At 46.5% G+C, this 16,173-nt stretch overlaps 1 protein-coding gene across 1 annotated transcript in view; it reads right to left on the bottom strand.

Moving 5' to 3' along the window:
* The window catches only part of DOCK1 (dedicator of cytokinesis 1), a 576,252-nt gene that overhangs the window by 44,345 nt on the left and 515,734 nt on the right, over positions 1 to 16,173 (bottom strand). Inside the window, exons 40-44 of the mRNA XM_006867474.1 lie at positions 11,947 to 12,036; positions 11,176 to 11,280; positions 7,228 to 7,369; positions 7,010 to 7,088; positions 5,147 to 5,231 (exon numbers count right to left, since the gene is read on the bottom strand). Coding sequence (XP_006867536.1) covers positions 5,147 to 5,231; positions 7,010 to 7,088; positions 7,228 to 7,369; positions 11,176 to 11,280; positions 11,947 to 12,036 — 501 coding nt within the window. The remainder of the gene's footprint in view (positions 1 to 5,146; positions 5,232 to 7,009; positions 7,089 to 7,227; positions 7,370 to 11,175; positions 11,281 to 11,946; positions 12,037 to 16,173) is intronic.

The raw sequence follows: 16,173 nt of genomic DNA, 5'->3' as shown, positions 1-16,173 counted from the left end.
GTCCGAGAGGGTCCTGATGAGCTAGAATCAAATCAATGGCACACAACAACAACGAAGGCAGGTCAGGTTCCGGGTGGTACTGATGGGATGACTAGCTGGAAGACTGGTGGCTACAACCCACACAGAAGTGCTGCGGAAGACAGGCCTGGTGATCTGCTTCGCAAAGCCACTGAAAAGCGTGTGGAGCACAGTTCCACTCTGATACATGCGGTCGGCATGAGTCTAAATCAACTTGACGACAATTAACAATAACAATAGTAATATATGTTTATATTAAAATAAAGATATGGACATAGAAGGGAAGAGAAAACTGCCCACTATCTAAAGATGAAAATGTAAAGGAAGTATTACTTATTGTTTAAGACACCTTGTTATTGTTAAGTGCCGTCGAGTCAGCTCCAACTCACTGTGACCCTGAATAGGGTTTCTGAGGAGCAGCTGGTGGGTTTGAACTCTCAACCTCATGGTGAGTAGTCCAGTGCTTATCCTACAGTGCCACACCAGGACACCTTACTTAGTATTAAAGGAGTACATATATTTAAGGAGCTTTCTCTGGTAGCGTAGTGGTTACGAATCGGACTGCGAACCTCAAGGTCAGCTAGTTCAAAACTATCAGCAGTTCCGTGGGAGGCTTTCTGCTCCCATAAAGATTTACAGCCTTGGAAACCCTCTACAGGGTCACTATGAGTCGGAACCGACTCCATGGTACACCACCACCACCACATAATTCATGAAAATACCATTTTCTAATCTGCATTCTGTGAGAGATTACAGCCTTGGAAATCCTATGGAGCGGCTCTGCTCTGTCCCATAGGGTCTCTGTAAGTTGCAGTAGCCTCGGTGTCAGTGGGTTTCGTTGTTTTTTGTTATTCTTCATAACCTACTGCAAACCATTATTTCAGGCCAATAAATTCAACTCAACAGCTCTCTAAGGATAAGCTGTGAATCCTGCATCTCTTGATGCACATGTCCAATTTTCAGTAACTTTCTGACATCAACACTCATGGAAGCCGTAGTCAAAAATCAAACAAATGCATTACAAAAATCTGCTGGACATGATCTCTTTAACGTGGTCAAGAGCAAAGACGTCATGTCAGTTTGAGGACTAAGGTGTACCTGACCCAAACCATGGTGTTTTCAAAAACCACAGATGCATGTGAAACTTGGACAAGGAATAAGGAAGACCGTAGAAGAATTGATGCATTTGAGTTGTGTTGGAGAATATTCAAAGTGCCATGGGCTGCCAAAAGAACAAACAGGTAAGTGTTGGAAGAAGTGCAGCCAGAGTGCTCCTTGGAAGCCAGGATGGCCAGACTTCGTCTTTCATATTTCAGACATATTGTCAGGAGGGACCAGTCACTGGAGAAGGAGATTATGTTTGGTAGAGTGGAGGGTCGGAAAAAATGAGATGGATTGGCACAGTGGCAGCTGCAATGGACTCCGGCATACCAATAATTGTGAGGTTGATGCAGAACCGAGCAGTGTTTCATTCTGTTGTGCATCGGGTTGCTGTGAGTCGGTACCAACTCAGTGGCTCCTAAAAACAGCAATCCAAACTCACTGTCCTCAAGTGAATGCTGACCCCTAGTGACCCCCACAGGCCAGAGAACTGCTCAGTAGGCTTTCCATACTGAAATTGTTTTCCCAAGGAAAGGCTGGTGGGTTTGAATTGCTAGTCTTGTGGTTAGCAGCCCACTGGTTCAATCCACTGAGCCCCCAGGGCTCCTGTAGATGGGAATGTTGTTGTTGTTAACTGCCCTCAAGTCAGTTCCGACTCACAGCAGCTCTGTATAAGGTTTCCAAAGAGCAGTTTCTTAGTTTGAACTGCTGACCTTGTGGTTAGCGGTTCAGTGCTTATCCTACAGCGCCACACTAGGTAGGGAATGTCTAAAACGATCTCTGGTGGTGCTGTGGTTTAAGCGCTCTGCTGCTAACTGAAGGACTGGCAGTTCAAACCAACTCAGAAGTTCTGCAGGGGAAAGTCCTGGCGATCCGCTCCTATAAAGATGATCTAGTTTGTCATGTGGGCTCGATATGGGTTGGAATCTGCTCGGTGGCAACTTACAAGAAGAATGTCTAAAGTGGAACAAATCTTTCCAGGCCTCTTAGATTCCACAGGAAAGAAGAGGAAGGACTGGGCCAAAGTCTTGGGGACACAGGGCAAGGCCTCCCCTACCCCAAGCCAACAGTCCTTAGTCTCATGGGGACAGCACCCTTAGGCACGTGCCACAGAATTGGAGCTGGTAGGGTGAGTTTCCGAGCACACCAGGGGGGCTCCTCCCACCCACACCCTAGGATTTACCCCCAGCTCTGCTCACATGGGCACTTTCTCTGCCTGACACCCCCCTCTTGGCTGCAAGAGCTTCACCCCTGCAGTGTTTGGGGCCATCCAGCCCCATGGAGAGAGCTCCTGGTCTCCCTGTCCCTGCCATTGATACCAGGTTCCCTAGGAGCTGAGACTTCAGATACTTACCTGGAAGCCCGCAGCTTTGTCAAGCACCTGAAGGAGTATATCTGGCGCCACTGGACCCTCATCCCTGAGTGAGGACCTAACGGGGCCATGAAGGGATTTGGGGCTGTGAAGGAGCCATGAAGGGATTTGGGGCCATGAAGGAGTCCCAGCTATTCTTAGCCTTGCCCGCAATCACCTCCTCATCCTTGGGCAGTGCCTGACCTCCTTGCATTGGTTTCTTACAGCACACGAATATTCATGCTTGCCAGATGTGAAAGGCTAGGGGGACTCACCAACTGCTTATCAATCCCACAGCCCAGAGACAGGCAGAAAGAATGGTATTCCTGCAGTCATGGTGGTCACAAAGCTGCCCCCCTCACTTCCCGGTGTCCAGAGAGAGAGGGACCTAGGCTGCCTCCACCCCTGCTGTTACAGACAATGCCGCAGTGACTGAATCAGGTAAGAATGGAGAGGTGCGCCTGGGGAGTGCAAATAATTAGCCAAAGGTTCGAGGTTCAGATTCACCCAGAGGGGCCTCAGAAAAAAGGTCTGGTGAGTTACGTTTGAAAAATCATCCATTGAGAACCCTGTGGGCACAGTTCTCCTCTGACATACACGGGGCACCATGAGTGGGATCTAGTTATGAAAAATCACCCACTGAGAACCCTGTGAGCACAGTTCTACTCTCACACAAACAGGGGTACCAGGAGTGGAATCTACTTATGAAACATCATCCACTGAGAACCCTGTGGGCACAGTTCTACTCTGACACACACAGGGCACCATGAGTGGAATCTACTTACGAAAAATCACCCACTGAGATTTTTCTGTGGAGCACAGGTCTCCTCTGACACACATGGGGGCGCCATGAATGGAATCTACTTATGAAAAATCATCCACTGAGAACCCTGTGAGCACAGTTCTACTCTGACACACACGGGGGCACCATGAGTGGGATCTACTTATGAAAAACCATCCACTGAGAACCCTGTGAGCACAGTTCTACTCTGACACACACAGGGCACCATGAATGGAATCTACTTATGAAAACTCACCCACTGAGAACCCTGTGAGCACAGTCCTACTCTGACACAGGGGTTGCCAGGAGTCGGGGTAAGAACTGGAGAAATCAGCTGGCACAAACTGATTTGACACTGGAGGACTCTGGGCACAGGGCAGGCTGGGAGTTCCCTGGGGTTACTTCCCAGATGTGACCGGAGATTCACAGGCTGCACATGGGAATGCTGATTGAAGTCACCCTTTTGTAAAGGCTCCCAGCTTCACCTGAGGTCTGACAACAATAAAACTGCCTGGGGTTCACTTTTAAACTACTGCACCCTGCAGGCTGGGGGTCTCCTGGGGTCTCCAAAGGCCTTCTGAGAGACGGGGCTGAATGGGGTGTTCTCAAGGAGACATCAGTGCAGCAGGAAAAAAAACCCACTCATTTTTTAAAAAGCTGTGCTTTATTGTTGTTGTTGTTAAGTGCTGTTGAGTCTGTTCAGACTCATAGCGACCCTGTGAATGCTTTCTGGGGAACAGCTAGTGGGTTTGAACCTTCAACCTCTTGGCTAGCAGTCCAGTGCTTATCCTATAGCACTACACCAATTTTCCCGGCCTTATAGCGGTGGAATCTATAAAGCCAGTGCGTGCCTATTTTTAACGCAGCTCCAAGAACCTGTTCGTATTTCCACTCCGGTTATGCAGGGGTTTTCAATGGGGACGTTAGGTAAGTCTGGAGACATTTCAGTCCTCACACGGTTGGTGGGTACTGGCACCCAGTGAGCCCTGGTGGCACAGGGGTTAAATTGTCCAGCTGCTAACCAAAAAACTCGCAGTTCAAACCCGCCAGCCACTCCAAGAAAAAAGATGCGCTGTCTGCTTCCATATGAAACCCTATGGGGCAGTTCTACCCTGTCCTGCCAGGTTGCTGTGAGTTTGGAATCAAATCAGATCTCATGGGGTTTTGACTTCTAGTGGGAAGGAGTCAGGGATGTTGCTTAGCATCCTATAGTACACAGAACACCCCATAACAGTGAACTCCCGGGCCCAGAGACACACACGGTGCAGGTAGGGCACTGCAGCAAACGTCAGGCATCAGGCCTTGGATGCGGAAACAGACTCAGGACCCTCTGCTCCTGCTCACACCTGCCTGCCCTGTCACCTGGAGACAGTACCCCATCTCTGCACACGGAACTCAGGGTGCAGGGGAAGCACCAGGTAGACACACAGGAAGGGAAGGGAGGTGTGACCAAGCATGTGAAAGCACTAACTAGCCCCCCAAGAAACAAACTTGCTGTCTTCGAGTTGAGTCCCACTCACACTAACCCCTACAGGACAAAGTAGAACTTCCCCTTAAGGTTTCCAAGGCTGTAACTCTTTATGTCAGCAGACAGTCTCTGCTTTCTCTTGTGGAGCAGCTGGTGGGTTTGAACTACCGATCTTGCAGTTATTAACCCAATGCTTAACCCATAAATCCACCACTAGTCTCTTTGTTAGCATCCTTATCGTCGTGACAGACTTGGTGAGATGTTCCCTGCTCACTGAATGTAAATAAACAAAACACTAGGGTCCACACATGAAGAGATAAAGACATTTCACTCTGCGGGAAGGCTGGAACCCTTGTTTTTCCACGGGCAGTTTTATTGTTGGTAGTATGTTTGATCAATCAATTGATTGCTTAATTTATTTACTTACTGCAAATTCATTGTCTGGGTTTTTCTCTCCTTTCCGGATCGGCCGAGAATATTCAAATCGCTGTACCTCATTCACCCTGTAAAAACTGGACACAGACACACACATCTTGAGACATTCAGCTTAAAAAGCAGCTCATTTGCTTTTGGATGTGGGGGTCTAGCCTCGGGAGAGGTCACCACAACCCAGAAAGCATGCTCAGCTTGGATGGGAAGAGAAAGGTGCCATCTCTTCTCACCACCAACCTCAGAAGAGAGATATTGGCAGGTGGAAACAAATGAACTTGAGTTTGTGTCTCTGCCTGGTCCCTGCCAAGCCTCAAGGGAGAAGAAATACAGAGTGAAAGTGAGACAGGCCAAGGCAGAGAAGGTGAAGTGAAGGAGAGAGGGAAGATGCTAGAGAGCTCAATGTCTGAGTTTCTTGTTGTCTCCAGGACCCGTCAGCCACTCCTCGGAAACTTGTTACACAGGGCCGCTGTGAGTTGGAACTGACTAAAGGCACTTCACAATTACAGATCTTTCCTTGGACTCCTGGTGCGGTGTACGCCTTGGTCTGCTGACCACAAGGTCAGCAGTTCAAACCAACCAGCTGCTTTTCAGAAACCCTCTACAGGGTGGCTATGAGTAAGAACCAACTTGATGGCACTTAACAACCACAAGCTTCAGGTTACTATGTGTCACAGCCACACGAACACAGGCATGCTGAAACAGCTGTCCACCTTCTGCCCCTGGGGACGGGGACAACAGAGGCAGGTGTGGGCTAGGTGCAGTGCGGCTGGTGGGTTCCAACCACTGACCTTATGGTTAGCGGTTGAATGCACACCACTTCGGGCTCTTCACTGTACCCCTTTCCTTCATCTAAAGCAGTGGGACTTACGTGGAGTTGCTGGGTGTAGGGCAGGGCTTGGGCACCAGTGAAAAGGTCTGCGGGGGATCGGTAAGCCCTGGGGTGGGCACACGGTGCATGTGCTCGGCTGTGAACCAAAAGGCTGGAGGTTCGACTCCACCCAGAAATGTCTCAGTGGAAAGGTCATGTGATCCACTTCTGAAATGTCCACCCCTGAAAACCGTATGGAGCACATTTCTACTCGGACACACATGGGGTCATCATGGGCCAGAGCGCACTCCATGGCAGGTGGTTTGCAGGGACTGGAAGCCACTCTGTGGATCTATGAGACTAGACATCCTCCACCTCCTCCCCCCCGCCTCATGTATTCATGTCTTCCAACACCCTTTCAGGCACTGAAGATAACTTGCTTCCCTTGGATGGACCCTTCAAATGTGGAACTGAATCTACCCCCGAGGATCACCTTTCAGCCAAACAACAGACAGGCCTATAAAGGGAATAAGAGCATAAGGAACTTGCTCCTCAGAACAATTATCCATTAATGTTGTTAAGTACCTTCAAGTAGGTTCTAACTCATAACAACCCTGTATAGGGTTTCTGAGGAATGGCTGGTGAGCTTCAACCACTGACCTTGCAGTTCAAAGAGACTTTGCAGTCCAGAGCATTAACCCACAGCACCACACCAGGGAGACCAAAGGAGGCATTCACCTCAAAACAAAGTGAATAAGGCAGAAAAAGGGAATCCAGAAGGAAGTGGGAAGTGTAGTGATGCAATCAGGGATTTAGAACCCATGTCCCCAAACAAAATACGGGTACTTTGTAGACTAGGAAACAACCGCGCTCCGGAACTTTCACCCAAACCACACACGTTCAACACAATGAAACAGAGCACACAAAAGGGCTCCTGCAAAACTAACAGAAAGCTAACATCCAAGCTTTCAAAGGGAAATTATTAGCCAGAGTCATGTGTGTTTCACTTCCGTCCATCCTCCTGTTGGGTAAGAAAAACAGAATAGTTACCTGAGAATTTGCTCTGAAACTGGCCTGTGAAATTTCGGGGGCAAATCAAGTTTGGGTTTTACTGTGAAACACTGGATGTCTGAGGAGGAAACCTGGTTAAGGAACAATAGATAAGGCAGAAGGGACATCAACCCCGAACACCCGCCCGTCCACAATACGGTGGACTACTGTCCACCACCGAACACCCTACTGTCCACCATGTCCATCTTCAAGGATACACTGGCCAGGGGAGCCTTTAATGTCCTCGCCTGGTGGAGACGTTGTCTTCATTTTCTCAGCATTTGGAAACTGCGTTAACAGTCGAGCTTCAAAATCTTCCCGGCGTTCGTACTCTTTCCCTCGGTAAATGAAAACTTTCCCCTAAAAACAACAACAGTCATTAAATAACAAACATCATGGAGGAAAGTTTGGGGGGGTGGGGGAAGTTCACACACACATGCATTGGTCTTCAAAATACTAATTTTTGAAATGTCATTTAATTTAAGAACGACTTGTAATTGTGTGGTTCTTATTAATCAAGGACACAAGAACACATACTTGTTAAGTTAATGCTACTTGGTCAACTCTGAACACAATTTTACTGGGATGCAGATAAGTTAGTCTGAACAGTGACAATCAAAGAAACATCTAGAGAAGACTAACAGAGCCATTGGAATGCATAAAACAATAGGCCTGGGATCACTGCAAAGAACAAAGGAGTCAGGCAGGTTGGCACCTAACTACGTTTTCATCCAGCCACAAGGAAGTCTGAGAGATGTTGGCACTAAGATGGGGGTCTCAGAGGTGAGCACGACCATCCCAGATGATGCAGTGGCAGCAACAAGAGGGTTTAACGTAATCTTTGTGAGGAAGGTGTAGGACCAGGCAGTGATTTGTTCTGTTGTGTTTGGTGTTGCTATGAGTAGGAGCTGACTTGAGAACACGTAACAACAACAACATCCCAGAGATGCCTCCTGGGAGACACACCTGAGAGGGGGGAAGGGATCCAGGCAGATTAGCTCTCAGGCCACTGGCCTCCCCTGATGGTGAAGGATGGAGAAGGGAGTAGAGCTTCTCAGAGTTGTTGCTAAGATAATGAATGAATGGAAGAACAGAGTTCTCCCTCCGAGGACGGGGATAATAAGGAATGGAAGAACAGAATGCGCCCTTATGAAGATGGGGATAATGAATGGATGGATGAAGAGAGTGCTCCCTCTGATGATGGGGTTGTGCCCACCTCAGTGAACACTCTTGTCAACTCCAGGCATCAGACGCTGGAGAGTCTACTGGGGGGTTGTTCTAGATCGGGGGGAAGGCTTCAGGGCATTGAGTAGGTCTACTTTCTTCATTAAGGAGCTCTGCTAGCATGGTGGTTATGAGTTAGGCTGCTAATCTCATGGTCAGCAGTTCGAAACTACCTGTGGTTCTGTGGGAGAAAAATGAGGCTTTCTGCCTCAGGATTTACAGCCTCGGAAACCCTATACAGGGTCACTATGAGTCAGAACCAACTCCACAGCACACCCCCATGCCTACTTTATTCCTTACATATTCTCTCAGGATTCCCCATCCTTCTACTGAGTCAGCAGGTGGCACTGAACGCCAAGGTAGTGGAGAAGACCCTGACATGCTATCGTGGGGTTTGAAGCCTCCTGACCCTGACCCACCCCAACCTATGCTAGAGATGCCTGAACCTACACAAACCTGCAGTAAGGTATGTTGTTGTTGTCAGGTGCCATCGAGTCGGAACCGACTCATAGCGACCCCATGCACAGCAGAACGAAACAATGTCCGATCCTGGGCCAACCTCACTACCGCTGCCACACTTGACGCCATCAATGATGCCACCTGGCCATTCCATCTCCTTAGAGGTCTTCCTCTTTTTCTCTTACCCTCCACCTTACCCAGCATGACATTCTTCTCCAACAATTGTTTCCTCCGGACAATATGTCCAAAGTAGGAGAAACGAAGCTTAGCCATCCTGGCCTCCAAGGAGCACTCTGGCTGCACTTCTTCCAAAACAGATCTATTGGTTCTTTGGGCAGTCCATGGCACTTTCAGTATTCTCCTCCAACACCACAACTCAAAGGCAGCAGTAAGGTATAGAACTGGGCAAATACTAGGTAGGTACAGAGCACAGGGACTGGGTGGTCCTACTGGCCATGGTGGGACTTAGTTGCATGGGTGCTTCCAATCCGGGCCATTGTGGAAGGGTCCATTAGCACCCTTGGCTTGTCCGTCATAAGTTCTGGACAGATGCTGGGGGTGGGGTGAGTACAAGAGGACAGAATGGGTCAGGGGACGGGGGAGATGAGACAAGTGTATTGGTGCATATTTATATATTTATCTCCTATTGACTCAGCATGAAGATGAAATTTTCTAATGAATTAATTTTCAAAAAGGTAAAGCGGGACCCTAAGGCACTCATTAACTCATCCCCTTGTCTTGTCCCAGCATATCTGCGTTATTATTAATGACTACAGAAGGGACCATTTAAGAAGCGATTGTGTTTTTCTCTCCCATTTTGTGCTTAGGTATGTCTTAAAACACCATTATGTTAGAAAAATGTCCTATTTCTCTAAAAGAAATGAATGTGAAACAGAAACCAAAGTACTATGTAGTCGTCTTAATGAGAGCTATAAATATGCACTGTGGCCATGTTTTAAGGCAACCCAAAAACTAAACGTTACAGAAATTCTTCCAATAAGATTTAATGTGTTAACAGGCTCCCATGAAGCCAGCGTGCATTTATTAGGGTTTACGACAGCAGAAAGACATGATAATAAAAGTGTATATGAAGATTAGTAGAAAAATACGAGTGAGTTACAGATAGTATACTGAGGACATCTTGTAAGAATGCCAAGTACTCCCCATTCTGAAGTGGTCCCTTCAACCACAAAAAACAATGGGGGAAGTAGACATAGAAACAAAGCTATTTGTTCCTTGAGGAAATAATAAATATCAACATGAGTGCAAATAAGAAATCAAGAAAGACAAGCAGAGGGCCAGCCGTCGGTTCTCAGAGTAGCCCACCAAACCTGCCTCCCATTATTTATTTTAACTGCACTCGCCAGAGTGACCTCTGACAGGTGGTCTGTGAAGCGTAGTAAATGCAGCCCCACGAATGACTCAGGGGCAGTGGCAGAGTGGGTTCAGTATTAACCAAGCCCACACAAAACCCTGCATTCGTACTGTGGTGCGGACACTGCAAAGTGTCCCCCCGTCCCTGGTCACTTCATCCACGTGGTGAGGGCAGCCGCTGCCTCAAGGAATGCAGGATAACCACTCCACAGAGGGAGACGTGATGACCTTCACTCATGGGCAGATCACTGTCCACAGGGGGCCCACACCCTAGGTCACAACCAGGCCGGCACGGGCACCATGATTTAACCTCCCTCTCCTCCTCTTACTTCTGTCTTCCCCTCTCGCTCTATTTCTCTCTCACTCTCTTTACTTCTCTCTCTTCTCTCTCTTTGAAGTCCTAGTGTGCCACCGTAGGATAAGCACTGGACTGCTAATTGCAAAGTTGGCAGTTCAAACCCACCAGCCGCTCTCCTCAGAAACCTTAACACAGGGTCACTGTGATTTAAACGGACTGGACTCTACGGCACTTAACAACAGCTTCTGTCCCCGTTAAACCTGTGAAGCTATACCTGGCCTCTCAGTATGAGCAGAGAAAACCACTTGTCCACAAGAGATGCCACAAAAAATGGCGGGCAAATGTGACACGCTGTCCAGTGGCACCCAAGAATGTGTATTTGTGAGAAACTTTGAAAAATTCTTCTGGTAGGCACATCAGATCTGTTTACACAATTATCTCTTTGGCCTCAAATGCCTACTGGGACCAGGGCTTGTGTTTCGAACCCAGCCATAATTCCATCCTAAATTAAGTAAGCAGCAGTGAACAGGGATCTGTAGTTTCCAGCACCCGAGCTATGAAACTCCCTTTTCCGATTTCACACATCATTTGAAATAAACATAAATCTCAGAAGTAGAGTGCCTTTGAGGAAGAATCAGATGGCCGGGTTATATGTTATACGATACGAGCATCCCGTCTCTGGTACACCCTAGGCTCACCACAAAGCTTTAGGGAAGAAGCGGAGAAAGTCAAACCAAGTCCTTCCCCACAACAGAAGGCAACGGTTCTCCTGCAGCAGTCTCGCCTCAGATGAAGAAGGATTAATACTCACCCGGAGGAATGTGGGGAATCCTTGTCCATAATAGCCGACAGCAAAATAGTCTGGCTTGGGTCGTATCACTTTGACAATGTTTTCATAAAATTGTGCCTGTTTTTTCTGAAAGGAAAAAAAAAAAAAGGAAGTGTGTTTTTGGGTTTGGATCGAGTCTTTGAGCACCGGCTCTTCTGGTTCCTCCTGGTGGCATCTTGAGGCATTGGCAGATGTCAGTGGGTGGAGGAGTTACACCCTACCCTTAACTCTACTTGCACAGCCTCCGACCACTCAGCAAGGGCAGCTGGCCACAAAAGCCAAATTCAGCAACCAATTCTAATTCGTGGGTATTTTCAATAATTAAAGAGGAGCCACTAGAATGGGTTTTCTTCCGAAACACGGCAGGACTTTACTGTTCAGTAAATGGGTATGGGTCAGGTGTTACAGACAAAACAAGAAAACCACCCAAAACCTGACATTACTATGGCCAAGGCGATGCTAGCTGATGGTGACCTCGTAGAACAGTGTGGAACTACTTCATAGGGTTTCCAAGACTGTAAATATTTACTCAAATAGGCTGCCACATAAATGTCTTTGAGTTTGGTCCCAAAAGCTAACTCAGGAATAAAAAGTAGATATCCAAGGGCCAGAATTAATCAGGAAATAAACCAAGACCATCTCCGTCCCCGCACCCTCTGACAGAATGGAGGATGACCCTAGGAAGGCAGACTGTCTAGAAAACCAAGCTGAGTTCTCCTGTGTCCAGCTGAATGGAAAGAAAGACAGACCTACCAGCAGCTCGCTGAGTTGCTCATAATCAAACATCTCATTTTCATACTGTTCGGCAAGTTCTTTGCCCAAGGCGATAGCCTCCTCCCACATCTGTCAGAAAAAAACGAAATAAAAATCCAAACCTGAATCGGGTCTTCAAAGAGCAAAGCAGGTCACAGATTCTTAATAAAGCCATCGAGAAATACTTTTGATGGACAGGGAACATCAAGGGGAAAATGTAGGAGAAATACAAATATATACTAGAAGCTCATTCCCCTTGGGTCTTGACTGGACAGCAGTTGACTAAACTGGCCAACCACTGGTCCATGAATCAAGCAGGCCTCTGCTTGTGACCAGGCAGCCTGTGGTTGGCTCTCAGCCTGTTCCATCTCCATTCTCCATCTTCCGGAGGGGACACAGTGCTGAAGACCATGAAGAAGAAAGGCAAGGTGTGGAGGGCTTGTGTGCTGAAACCAGGGAGCTTGAGAAAATCATTTTGCATAAATGCTTGAGAAATGCTTTCTTCATTGCTGCTACTTAAAGAAATCCCCTGCCATTTTCATTTTGTGTGTGTGTGGCAAACAAACAATATGTAACAGGGCACTCATTATTACAACATTCCTCACACGTACAATCCAGTGACATTGTGTTCATTATGTTGGTCAAACATCACCATTATCCATTTCCAGACTTTTCCATCACCCAGGGAAAAGCAATATAAAAGAAGGGGAAGTTAAGCACAAAAATGATGAAAGCAAAGGAAGACACTGGAGGAGTACAAGAGTTAAAGACAACAAAAGTGACTACTCTGCCGTACCCAATCCAGCAATGACAGTAGAAAGGATCAACTACGAGTTGGTACATAGAAAGACACACAGGCTGAATGGTTCGGGGGAGGAGAATGGGACAACACCCATTGTAGCTTGAGTATATAAGTCAGACAGATGATAGTTCTACTGATGCCTTTATCTGTGCTGTAAAGGCACCCATGAATATAGTAGCGCATATGGGGGACAAAGTTATGAAAACTTCTTAGACATAGTCAAACACCTTGAAGGAATGAGTCACTGGGCTGGAGAACACCAAGGTCAACTGGTATTAAAGAGTTCACAAAGCCAGGATCCTATACACTACTTTGGTGAACAACAACGGAGGTCTTAAGAGCTTATAACTGTCCATCTAAAATGCAACTATTGATTGTTCCCTGTCCAGAGAAAGAAGAGTGCAGAAAATCAAAGATGCAAGGCAACAGTGAGATCTAGGGACTAAGGGGTCACCAGGCCCTCAGCCTCCTCAACCCTGCGACCTGGAGAACAGGCTACCACTGTTCTGGGAAAGGGGTCACAACAGAGGGTCCTGGATAGACTGGGAGAAAAATGTGGAACAAAACTCAAAATCACAACAACAACAACAAAAAAAACACCAGCTTCCGGGTCTGAAAGAAACTGGTGGAACTTCCAAGACTATGATCCTTAGTGCCATTCAAGCTTGGGACTGAACTCACCCCCATGGTTCAACTGTCAGCCAAACAGTTGTTGTTAAGTGTTGTTGAGTCAGTTCTGACTCATAACAACCCTGTATAGAGTTTTCAAGGAGCAACTGGTAGATTTGAACCACTGACCTTGTTGCTAGTGATTATCCTACAGCACCATACCAGGATAGACCTATAAGGTGGACATTGGAGTCCTAGTGTGGTACTGTAGGATAAGCACTGGACTGCTAACTACAAGGTTGGCGGTTCAAACCCACCAGCTGCTCCTTGGAAATCCTATACAGGGTCTCTAGGAGTCAGAACTGACTCAAAGACCCTTACAATAACAAGAACAACTACATCAGATGAACATGAACACCAGGGAGGTGTGCGCTCGATGGATCAGTCAACGAAAGGAGACGAGAGAGGCAGCATTTGCCCTGAGAGAAAGCTCAGAAGGCAGGAGGCATGGTCTAGAAGGATAAATGAACACAGGACCACAGGGAGATGTGGGAAGACTGTTGTTACATTGCAAATCAAAATCTGTGTCAGCTGTTGAATGGAAAACCAATTTGCTCTATAAACGTTCAACCAAATCACACAAAGAAAGTTAGGAATTTTTCTTTTTTTCTGTTTCTACCACCCTTAACAGAAACAGAGTGTCTGCTCAGCTGTACCTCTCCCCGAGCCCCCAACCATCTGCCACTGGTAACCACCAATGAACTTTACGTCTTTATAATTTCCCCCCTCCCTTTAAAAAAATGATATTTCATATAAGTAGAACATCCAATATTTGTCCTTCTGTAACTGACTTATTTCACTCAAGCTAAAATGTGGACGCATGATTACACCTTCATTCCTTTATAAGGCTGAGTCCTGGTGGGGCACTGGGGGATAATGCACTGGACCACGAGGTCGGTTTGAACTGCAAGGTCAGCAGGTCATACTCACCAAACACTCCTCAAACACACTATACAGGGTCACTATGAGTTGGAAACAGCTTAAAGGCACTGAACAATAATGATGCTCCACTGTGAGGCTGGACCATATGAAGAGTTGTTCTGGAGTAAGAATTGCATTTTAGTTCTTTGACATGCAACATTAAAATAAGACCAGAGTAGAAAAGAGATTGGAGCTGGGCCTAGGAAGGAGAGAGGAGGGCAGAGATGGCCCCCCAGCTACACTCAGTTAACATTCACCTCCCAGAACCATTCTGCTCAAGTTGTCTTAAGTAGCCTTGCATTCTTTGTTTTATTTTTGTCAGAATCTTTTATTGCAGCTGGAGTGAAAGCTTACATGAGCAAATTACTTTTCCATTCAACAATTAATACACATTTTGCTTGGTGACATTAATTGCAATCTCCTCAATGTAAAAGCACTCTTCTCCCACTTCTTCCGTGGGTTCCCCATCTCCATTTGTCCTTCTTTCCTATTAAGTAAACAACAACACCAGGGAGGGGCAAACTCCTCCAAATGATCAACAGAGACCCTGCAGCGTTCCAACACCCAGTCTTCTGCTCCGAATCTTTCTCCTGCTCTTTGCTGAAGCCCAAGCTCATGTTTCTAGAAATGGGGTATGTTTTCTCACTTTCACTGTTTCTTCAGCATATGAGGGGGCTTCAAAAGTTCATGAGAAAATGGAATTAAGAGAGAATGCAGTTCCCCCCACATACTTTTAGAAGCCTCCTCGTATTTCCCTTTCAAAGAAAGCATTACTTTGGCTTGTAGTTCTCATTCAGTGTAGAATTTCGGTTAGTTCTCTACAAGCGGACACACACTGTTAGCTGCCTAGAGAATGCAAAGGCTTTGGGTTCATTACTGAGTAAAAGCTTAATCTGTTTTTATCCTAAATGACAGATGAGATGCTTTCAATAGATATCAAAAGTAATTGTTTCTAAGAGAAATATACATCTTGAATAAATATCTTATCTGACTATCCCAAGGTTACACAGTTGTATTTTCCATAGAATTTTCTATAAATACATATCTCTCCTTTACCCTGCAGCAAGTTTTAAAGGACTCTATATTAAGATTTTCATCTCCTTTTAATCGGATTGTTGTTGTGTTGTTGTTAGGTGCATCAAGTCAGTACCGACCTTATGCAGAGCAGAACGAAACACTGCCCGATCCTGGGCCTACCTCACTACTGTTGCCATGCTTGAGTCCATCGATGCTGCCACTTGGCCAGGGCTCCAAAAAAATGTGTGGGTAATTCATATTTCCAATGTGAATTCATTGAAAATGGGTTCAAGTCAATGCCCATTGAGATGATCTCGCTGAAAGAACTAATGGAGCCTTTGAAATTGAACACAGACTTGGCCCCATTCTTTGATGTGCCACAGACTCAGGTGGGCTACCACAGGCCAAAATGAAAAAGCACCATATCAGCAGACCATTTTGTCTCCTGATTTGAAATCCTTAATCCATTTTATGGCATTCTTGAAACTGAGTTTTCTTGCACTTCGAAGCACATGCTCGCATTAGACGATACCTTTTCTTGAGATGATAATGTATCCCCCATCACGCTGACCCTCCGGGTATCAGGAAGTTCTGTTTCTTCAATTCCACCAAGAGAAAACTTTCTTTTCTGCTGAAGCATCATCCTTGGTTCCAAGACAGAAGTGAGTTCGGCCAATAGACCAGCTATTGATTTCTTGTAGAGATCTATCAGGTTTATAATCGGCTATCTGATAGGACGACAACAATGATCTCTCAGGATAAGGGTGAGGAAGCAGATGCAAGAAAAGATGATAGCTGCAATGACGGCCGCTTACTAA

The sequence above is a fragment of the Chrysochloris asiatica genome, unplaced genomic scaffold (genome assembly GCF_000296735.1).
Source record: "Chrysochloris asiatica unplaced genomic scaffold, ChrAsi1.0 scaffold00105, whole genome shotgun sequence".
Lineage (NCBI taxonomy): Eukaryota > Metazoa > Chordata > Mammalia > Afrosoricida > Chrysochloridae > Chrysochloris > Chrysochloris asiatica.
The sequence above is the reverse complement of the archived record's forward strand: the minus strand, read 5'-3'. Positions and strand labels throughout refer to the sequence as shown.